The 10,239-nt window shown below is 45.5% G+C and overlaps 1 protein-coding gene across 1 annotated transcript; it reads right to left on the minus strand.

Annotated features, from left to right (window-relative positions):
* Nucleotides 1-1,507: 1,507 nt before the first annotated feature.
* On the minus strand, nt 1,508-3,671 carry LOC112074662 (integumentary mucin C.1-like). The gene is made up of 3 exons (XM_024141789.2): nt 3,258-3,671; nt 2,641-2,965; nt 1,508-2,494 (listed from the first exon to the last, which is right to left on the minus strand). The coding sequence occupies exons 1-3, from the start codon at nt 3,510-3,512 to the stop codon at nt 1,524-1,526; spliced, it is 1,551 nt and encodes a 516-aa protein (XP_023997557.2). The 5' UTR covers nt 3,513-3,671; the 3' UTR covers nt 1,508-1,523.
* Nucleotides 3,672-10,239: the final 6,568 nt, after the last annotated feature.

Genomic DNA, 10,239 nt, shown 5'->3' on the forward strand with positions numbered 1-10,239 from the left:
AGGGAGGATGTGAGGGCCTCTGAGTGTGGTGTCAGGAAGATAACCTCTTCCTCAACGTGATCAAAATAATTTCCAAAACGCCTGAAGGTACCACGTTCATCTGTACAAACAATAGTACGCAAGTATAAAACACCATGGGGACCACGCAAGCCGCCATACGCTCAGGAAGGAGACGCGTTCTATCTCCTAGAGATGAACGTACTTTGGTGTGAAAAGTGCAAATCAATCTCAGAACAAACAGCAAAGACCTTGTGAAGATGCTGTAGGAAACAGGTACAAAAGTATCTATATCCACAGTAAACGAGTCCTATATCGACATAACCTGAAAACCGCTCAGCAAGGAAGAAGCCACTGCTCCAAAACCGCCATAAAAAGCCAGACTACGGTTTGCAACTGCACATGGGACAAGAATCATTACTTTTTGGAGAAAGTCCTCTGTTCTGATGAAACAAAAATAGAACTGTTTAGCCATAATGACCATCGTTATGTTTGGAGGGAAAAGGGGATGTTTGCAAGCTGAAGAACACCTCTCCATCCGTGAAGCACGGGGGTGGCAGCATCATGTTGTGGAGGTGCTTTGCTGCAGGAGGACTGGTGCACTTCACAAATAGATGGCATCATGAGGCAGGAAAATTATGTGGATATATTGAAGCAACATCTCAAGACATCAGTCAGGAAGTTAAAGCTTGGTCGGAAATGGGGCTTCCAAATGGACAACGTCCCCAAGCATAATTCAAATTGTGGCAAAATGGCTTAAGGACAACAAAGTCAAGGTATTGGAGTGGCCATCACAAAGCCTTGACCTCAATCCTATAGAACATTTGTGGGCAGAACTGAAAATGCATGTGCGAGCAAGGAGGCCTACAAACCTGACTCAGTTACACCAGCTCTGTCAGGAGGAATGGGACAAAATTCACCCAACTTATTGTGGGAAGCTTGTGGAAGGCTACCCGAAACATTTGACCAAAGTTAAACCATTTAAAGGCAATGCTACCAAATACTAATTGAGTGAATGTAAACTTCTGACCCACTGGGAATGTGATGAAAGAAATACAAACTGAGATAAATAATTCTCTCTACTATTATTCTGACATTTCATATTCTTAAAATAAAGTGGTGATCCTAACTGACCTAAGACAGGGAATTTTTACTAGAATTAAATGTCAGGAATTGTGAAAAACTGATTTTAAATGTATTTGGCTAAGGTGTATGTAAACTTCCGACTTCAACTCTATATCTTTTTTTTTTATACCTACAGGAGTCCTAAAATGAGCTAAATGATCCATGGTATAACCATCTTAAAACAATTCCAAATGTAAGCTTAGTAGCTTAATATGTAATTGTCTTAGATGCCAATAAAGGCCATAACTTAATGTAATATTATGATACCTTTAACAGACACATCTGATGGATTACGAGAACAAGTCAAAGTCAACCATGTGAAATGCAAAACCTTTTTATTAGTTAAAGAAAATGTATCAGTTCTGAATCGTCTGGTACCAAAACAAATAGTCCATGTAGATCTATGTTGTAAACACAAAAAGCCTTTCGGTGTCAGTGTCGTAACACAACAGTCGTATGGGGGTGGAGGCAGAGCGGGGTCCTGAGACGATGTCTATGCCGGTCCACGTCTCCAGAGCTGAGCTGTGAGGGTGAGCTGGGGAGGTCGAGGGGGCGGCCGAAGATGTGGGCTTCATCACCAGATTCTCCTCCTGACTCCTCAGCGCCTCTGGGTCCATAGAAGACACGTATCCCTCCGCTGCCGACGGATCCCTCCGCCTTAGTGGCGCAGGGCGTTTCAGAGGGGCGAGGGCTGCTGCCTGGACGGGCTGCCTGGTTGCCGAGGAAAGGGACGTCTGGCTGGTGCCCACCATGCCAGGGAGGGGTTTGAGCTTGACCTCCAGACAGTTCCTCTCCACATGCATCTCCAGCTGGCGTCTCTCCTGGGTCAGGGTCACTGGGTTTGGGGGCATCTGGAGGGAGGACTCGTCCAGAGATTGGCTGGTCTGGGTGGGTCTGGTAGTGTGGGTCTCGGCTGGCTGGGGTGTAGTGGTGCAGCTAGTGCTGGTGAAGGGAGTCTTCTCCACAGGCCTGCTGTTGGCAGGTGAGCTGTTTAAATTGTCATTGAGTTTGGCTGTAGCTGCAGGACTAGTAGCCTGGGTCTCCTCTCTCTCCTCCCCTGGCCTTGTCTTGTCACTCAGCCTGAAACACAACTCTGTGTTTCGCTGCCCTCGGCCAACATGGTCGTTCACATTGCCCATGATCTTGCCAGGGATCTTAACCGGCTTGCCGTCGCCGGATGCGGAGGGGGCCTGGGCAGCCAGGTCGGCAAGGTGGTCTCCCACGTACCTGGTGACCAGCTTGGGGAATCCCCAGAGGCGCTGGCTCTGCTTGCGGCGGACGTGGGACTCCAGCTTCTCCTGGATATCCTGGGTGATGAAGGTGATCTGGACCAAACCCTGCAGGTACATCCGGATGGACGGCTTGTCCTGACCTTTAGAAAAAAAATACACCCCCAAAGAATACAGATTGTGGGTGCAGGAGTAAAACATTTTTTACGGTGTTGATATTTGGGGCAGTGACTTCAAGCATCAAAAAGGAGATAAGTTTGGTAGTGTTAACTCTTATAAAGAGGTTTACCTTTACCCTCCGACCCACTGGCATGGAGACTAGGAGGGTTGTTGACACGCTGTGGGGGGAAGGCTGGAAGGCTGGTGGTTTTCCTGGCGATCCTTCTGGTTTTAGCCTGAGATGAGGTGGTGGTAGAGGTCGGGTTACAGGTGGTGGACTGGGTGGTATCGAGGTGGGTGGAGGTCGGGTTACAGGTGGTGGACTGGGTGGTATCGAGGTGGGTAGAGGTAGAGGTTGGGTTACAGGTGGTGGACTGGGTGGTATCGAGGTGGGTGGAGGTCGGGTTACAGGTGGTGGTGGTCCCTCCTCCCTTCAGTCTCTCATTATGGGCTACCTTTGATTAGATTACATCAGATTACATTAGATTACATCAGAATACATTATATTACATCAGATTACATTAGATTACATCAGGTTACATTAGATTACATCAGAATACATCAGAATACATTAGATTACATCTGATTACATCAGGTTACCACCAAACCCAACAACTCCTCACCAGGGTGTGTATCCCAAATGGCACCCTATTCCCTATATAGTACACTATTTTTGACCACAGATCTATGGGGGATAAAATGCCATTTGGGACACAGAGGATATTTTAAAGGGTAATTTGTACAGACCTTCTGTGGCACATTGACTTCCAGCTGTCGTTGGTGCCAGCTGTGCAGGACAGGTGGGTCACTTTTCCCTGGAACCATCTCAAACAGTTGTCTCACTGAAACAATCTGTCTCACTGTCATCGGAGTCTTGGAATGGTCTACACCGTCGGCATTCCGAGTCTTGGAGCAGTCGGGGGGGTTGGAGCGGTCTTTGCAGCCAGGTGAAGACTTAACAGTAGTAGCAACCACAGGAACATAGTCCCCTTTGTCCTCCATCTTGGTGGTGTCGTAGTAACCGATAGTAGGCTGCCGAGGGCTTTGATGATACTCCAGAGGCAGCGGAGAGTCAGAAGGAGTCACGTACTTAGAGGAGCTAGGGGAGGAGTCAGATACTTAGAGGAGCTAGGGGAGGAGTCAGATACTTAGAGGAGCTAGGGGAGGAGTCAGATACTTAGAGGAGCTAGGGGAGGAGTCAAATACTTAGAGGAGCTAGGGGAGGAGTCAAATACTTAGAGGAGCTAGGGGAGGAGTCAGGTACTTGGAAGAGCTAGGGGAGGAGTCACATACTTGGAAGAGCTAGGGGAGGAGTCACATACTTAGAGGTGCTAGGGGAGGAGTTAGAACGATTCACGTACCTTGAGGGGCTGGGAGAGGAGCAGCGGGAGGCATTTTCGGAGGAGCGGCGAGTAGAACGGCAGGAGGCGTGGCAGGAGGTGTTGGAGGCTTGCGTGGAGCCATGGTATATTACGTGCCCCTTATCATCTCCTGGTAGTGGGCTAAGACTACATGGTTGTCTGGGGCTTTCCACTGGGCTGGGGCTATCCAATGGGTAGGGACTATCCAGACTACCGCCCAGGAACCTGTCCGGCCGTTTGTTACAGCGTTGGCAGGTGCTGCAGTCACCACCACAAGATCTGGAGGAGGACGTAGAAGATCCGGAAGATTTCCAACGTGATCTAGAATGTGTTTTAGTGTCAGAGGTGTAGCTGCAGGAGGACCTCCCAGAGCAGGAGTCAGAGGTGTAGCTGCAGGAGGACCTCCCAGAGCAGGAGTCAGAGGTGTATTTGCACGGAGGAACTCCAAGCAGAGAGAGGTCAGATTGGTGTAAGTGCTGAGAGAAGGAGATCCCAGTGTCAGGAGCCAGAGGTGTATCTGCAGGAGGACCTCCCAGAGCAGGAGTCAGAGGTGTAGCTGCAGGAGGACCTCCCAGAGCAGGAATCAGAACCGTAGCAGGAGGAGGGGTCAAAGTTCGCTTCAGCGTTCAGTCTGTCTATCTGTAGCTTCTTCATATCCAGCAGCCCCTCCAAGCGCTGGAGGTATTTGTAGTTGAGGGTGACTCCCTCTGTGAACCTGTTGACCAGGTTTCTGCAGGACAAAATCAATCAATCTCAAATGTCACCCTAATTAATCCCCTGTGCACTACTTTTGACTAGAGCCCTATGGGTCCTGGTCAAAAGTAATGCACTACATAGGGAATAGGGTGTCATTTGTTTTTTAATTCTGAATTATTCAATGGTAATCTTTTTTTATTTTTTATTAACCCACATGAAAGATCCCTTTGAATTCACAATAAATTATGAAAGAGGACTTACGAGTCAATCTCGTCGTAGACCTCATCCTGTTGAAAAAAAGCCACAGCAAAAATTGGTATAAGGATCATAAAATAGACATTTAAGGCCTAAATTCTGCCTGTCTTGTCTATCCGCTTCCAATATGTTACACAAACGTAGAGTAAGCCTACTGGCACCACTACTAGATCTGAAGATGGCGCCGACAGAGAGGGTCGCCTCACTTCTAGTCCTTAGGAAACTTTGCGGTATTTACATTTTTTTTAATGTATTATTTCTTACATTGTTAGCCCAGAAAATCTTAAGTGTTATTACATACAGCCGGGAAGCTTATTCCATCCCTTTACTCAGATTTGTGTGTATTAGGTAGTTGTTGTGGAATTGTTAGATAATACTTGTTAGATATTACTGCACTGTCAGAACTAGAAGCACAAGCATTTCACTACACTCCAATAACATCAGCTAACCATGTGTATGTGACCAATAAAATGTGATTTGATTTGATGGTGGTGCAGTGGCCCCTGGTGGTCAGATGGTACAACTGCAATTATTTGTGTTTACTATCATTTACTACTATTTTAACTCGTTTTCTGTTCCTTATTGATATAAATGATAATGGAATTGGGTAGAAAAATAAACCTGGGATATTTATATGTTGGCCCCATTCTGCATGGAGAGATCTCAGCTCTGTTTTATAAGTGGTGAGCTCCTGATATTGTAGCAAACTCGGAGGGTAGCCCTGAACGGGACTCGAACCAGAGTCCAGCAACTATCAAGCAAACACCTTAACCGTTACGCCAAGAGGTCCAACCCTCTTGATGAGGAGACTAGATGTTGGCTTATGGTTGTTACACTACCCCTTTCCTTCAGGAGAGCGTGTCCCCACGCTTCTCTAAGTTAAAGTCCCTCAAGTGGACACTCCTCTCCGAGGGCAGCATCCCACTTCTGACATCAATATAGCAAATTCAGGGGGTTTCCCCAACTGGGACTCAAACCCGGTTCCAGCGACTGTCAAGGTAACACCTTAACCGTTACGCCAAGAGGTCCGAACCCGTTGATGTGATGGCTTAAGGTTGTTACAATATGCTCTTATCTATTCAGTTCTGGGGGATTGGAGTCAGACATGCTCTGCTGTATGACAGACAGTTTAGTTCTGGGGGATTGGAGTCAGACATGCTCTGCTGTATGACAGACAGTTTAGTTCTGGGGGATTGGAGTCAGACATGCTCTGCTGTATGACAGACAGTTTAGTTCTGGGGGATTGGAGTCAGACATGCTCTGCTGTATGACAGACAGTTTAGTTTGAGTTAAGTCGGGTCACGCTGTCTCCCTCTTCCCTTCTCTCCCCCTTGTGGTGGATATCAAGTGATCTGGAACAATAGTGCTCCATTTCTATTAGTTTATCATCCAAAACTTGGAGAAAAAGGGAGCAATATTAAATAAGGAAAATGGTCGGCTGACAGGCCTGCTTCTGCCAATGTCAAACACATAGGTGTACTAGCCCACCAGTCTAGCCATCAACACAGTGAGCTGGTGCTGGGTCGAGGTGAACACTTTTCTCCACGGCGGTGGATCGCATAGCTGTTCATTTGTGCTCAGTTTTAATAGGCACAATCTTAGTGAAAACACCCCCTCTCTCTCACACACACCTTGTAATTATGCAGTACAAATAAATATGCGCTCTGTTCACAACGGTCAATTCCTAGGCAGTTGTGAGTTTCAGGTTAGGGGAAGCTAACAATTTATCCTACCATTTCTACCGATCTGCATGTCAGTTATAAAATTGCCACATTTATTTCAATTAACTTTAGACTGCAGTGACTACTGTTACCGAATCTTGTCCTATATGCTTAGGCTGCTCATCACATTAGGAATTGTATTTTATTGTTAGCCTGCAGGTGATTTATTTCAACCGCCACCCCTCCCCTGCAGCGCCCTCTACTCAAAACGTCTTCCTGCTGCTACGTCTACGGGCTTGGCGAACAGCACGGTACTTACATCATCTTTCCGCAGAGGGATAACCCAGAAGAGGAAAAGGAGGACGGAGAGAGCCACGAATAGTTTCAAGTACCCGGTGACCACCTCTGAGCCTAAGTCCTCCTCGGATGCTTGGAGGAGCCGGGGCACTCGCGTACGGAGGCCAAGGTCCTCGACTGAATTGGCGAACATAATTCAGTCACACATCACCACGACCACTGTAGGATGAAAGATGGGCAAAATGCGCACGGAGATGTATCTTCTACCCAGTGCTGTTTAGATAAATGCGTTCTTTACCAAGAGGAAACTTGGGGTTGAAGTAATAAGCAATGTCACACTGTTACCGAGCTGTCTGGTGGATACAGTGAGTCTGACCACAGCGGGATGTCCTGGAACACACTACTGGCAGGTGTGCGCCAAGCTATTGTGATGCAACAATTGGTGTTCTGCGTGACGCAATGGAAGGAAACAGTTCTGGTACACCAAAACCTACGTTCCCGTCCTGCGGTTTCGCCTTACCCCAAAATGCGCTCCTGTAGTCATAGACTAGGCCTACTCTACTGTAATGTCATAGACTAGGCCTACTCTACTGTAATGCAACCTGTATTTTACCCAAAGAGAAAGCAGCAATCGTTAGACATATATTTTATTGTTGTGGGGAGAGGATTCCACAACTAAAAAACAGAAACATCATCACCAAACCTTTTGTTGATGGACCCTTTTTGGGTCTTCTGCCCACAATATTAGGTGATTCTGACAAACTGATATGACTAAATAAAAGTTTACTGCTGTAGCCGAGCAGTAGACTACATGTTGAGGAATGAATCAGGCAGAATAGTTCATCATGTAATAGTACGTTATTAATATACACAAATACACACATCAAGACCAACTGTCAACTTTTAAACTAAGATCACCAACACTTGAAAAATTATAACTGATTACTTTCCATACTTTTCACAGTTTGTATTTAAAATAAGCCGTACAATGTCGTACAACATCCAGTGAAATAATACATCTAGAAGCAAGGCCACCTGGAATCATGTTTTAAGTCAGAGCTGTAATACATCTAGAAGCAAGGCCACCTGGAATCCTGTTTTATCAGAGCTGTAATATTCTAGAAGCAAGGCCACCTGGAATCATGTTTTAAGTCAGAGCTGTAATATATCTAGAAGCAACCACCTGGAATCATGTTTTAAGTCAGAGCTGTAATATATCTAGAAGCAAGGCCACCTGGAATCATGTTTTAAGTCAGAGCTGTAAAACATCTAGAAGCAAGGCCACCTGGAATCATGTTTAAGTCAAGCCTGTTAGATACCACATCTAGAAGCAAGGCCACCTGGAATCCTGTTTTAAGTCAGAGCTGTAATATATCTAGAAGCAAGGCCACCTGGAATCATGTTTTAAGTCAGCTGTAATACATCTAGAAGCAAGGCCACCTGGAATCATGTTTTAAGTCAGAGCTGTAATACATCTAGAAGGGTTGAACCATGTGGATGGGAAGGAACGTCTCACCATGGCTCGGGACCCCAACCACACACACTCACACATGCCAGGCTTTGACTTGACCGTTGGCTCAAGGGGATTGACAGAGGGCACAGAGGTAAGGAGGTCTGGTGAAATAAACAAAATAAAGACGTTGTATCTAGATACATTAGAAAGTATGTCACAACTAAAAATAATATAAACTATTAGAAGGATATTCAAATAATAGGTAAGATATATAAAACCTGGCAGAGAGTATATCCAACTGACAATCTCTTAAAAAATAATATAAATTATTGGAAGGATATTAATATGATAGGTTGTGAGGACAGACGCTGGGAAACGAGAAGCAAGTACAGGGAGTGAACATTTAATAAATAACTGACATGAAACAAACAAGGACAGCATCTAGACAGGGGAAACATAACGACAATAATGCTGACACAGGGATCAAACTGAGGAACAGACAGATATAGGGGAGGTAATCAACAAAGTGATGGAGTCCAGGTGAGTCCAAATGAAGCGCTGATGCGCGTAACGAAGGTGACGTGTGCGTAATGATGGGCAGCCTTGGCACCCTTGAGCACCAGGGAGGGGGGAGCGTGAGCAGGCGTGACATAGGTATGATATACAAAACCTAGCAGAGAGCATATCCAACTGACATCCTCTTAGAAAATGATATAAACTATTGGAACCAAGATATAAAAAGAATGGAGAACGGCACAAGATGGAGGGAATGTTGGAACATAACTAACAAAAGGACAGTGAGCAGAAATGTGTGAGGTGTGCTTGACTGGGTTTAAACCTGTGGTCCTGTATGTCTCAGTTGTGCCTGACTGGGTTTAAACCTGTGGTCAACTGATATCGTCGTTTCATTGAGGTGAGTCGTGACACTTTGTGCGATATAGGGTTTTTCATTATAGTCCTTGATGTGGGTCCGTGCGATGATCCGTCGTCTTCCAAAGATTGGATAAGAACTCTGTCTCGCCATGGGCGGCTATATATATTTAGTTGAAATTTCCACCCTCCGTGCGTACTCTGTATTGATTTTTTTCTCGGTTTAAATATGGTGTTGTGGTACTGTATACCATTGGGTTATAGCCTGGGGGATGTTTCTGTACAGAGAGTAACACTTGGGTACGTGTGTTACATCGCTCACTCCGCCTAATTCAGAGGTAATGTGCGCATATGCTGCTTTTCTTTTAGTCACTTAGGGTTTATGTTTACAAATGAGCTATTTCTTAGGTTGTGTATCTCGCTGGATTGTGACGGTAGTCTTTGTTGTGCCAGTTTAGCCATAGTCAGTGCCTTTTTTCTGCGACGAGTTTGAGGTTCACATTGATATGCATCCATAATATACTGTCTTTGCACATCGCGTAGAAAGTATTTGTGCTCATCTCCAGACGCTCTGCTAGTTGCTGCAATAGAGCAACCTCAGATGGTAGAGAAACAGGTATCTCAAATGACGGAACCTTGTGGTCGCCTTGTGCTTTATATGTATCTTCAGTTTTGCTCGTCTCTCCGGATCGGAGAATCATTCACGAACAGTCGCACCCAATGTAAGAATACCGGCAATACGTACCTCGATAGCGTTGGGTTGGTTGCTACCCTTCTACAGGGTCCCCTACTGTTAGTGTAAAACAATGTAGGCTCTCCTTTATGATATGCTGTGTAGTGTAGCAGAGCTTTTGTTTACAAAATTGCCAGATCAGCATTCTTGCTCTCAGGTGTTCCATGTTATTATGGTACCTTAGTGCAAGATTTTGTAGAGTTTCTCTTGTGCACTGGCGGTTCTGTTTTGCTAAGCACTGCTATGCGCATGATCATCAAGCGAGTACTCGCATCATTCAAGCATATAGTGCTGTACTTTGAACGCTTGGGTATTTAAACTGCTGCGCTCTTATCTAGTAAAACAATGTCTTCTCATTAGTGAATTGAGAGTTGAGTGTTACAGATTAGAGTTGTGATTTTAG

Source organism: Salvelinus sp. IW2-2015, unplaced genomic scaffold (assembly GCF_002910315.2).
Source record: "Salvelinus sp. IW2-2015 unplaced genomic scaffold, ASM291031v2 Un_scaffold2746, whole genome shotgun sequence".
Lineage (NCBI taxonomy): Eukaryota > Metazoa > Chordata > Actinopteri > Salmoniformes > Salmonidae > Salvelinus > Salvelinus sp. IW2-2015.

What these genes read in the sequence shown, in the direction of transcription:
- LOC112074662 (XM_024141789.2), bottom strand. Translation starts at nt 3,512, where the DNA reads ATGGAGGACAAAGGGGACTATGTTCCTGTGGTTGCTACTACTGTTAAG. An exon ending in AAGTCAATGTGCCACAGAAG is followed by an intron (nt 2,966 to 3,257) that starts GTCTGTACAAAT and finishes ATCTAATCAAAG; the next exon opens with GTAGCCCATAATGAGAGACT. An exon ending in CAGTGGGTCGGAGGGTAAAG is followed by an intron (nt 2,495 to 2,640) that starts GTAAACCTCTTT and finishes TTTTTTCTAAAG; the next exon opens with GTCAGGACAAGCCGTCCATC.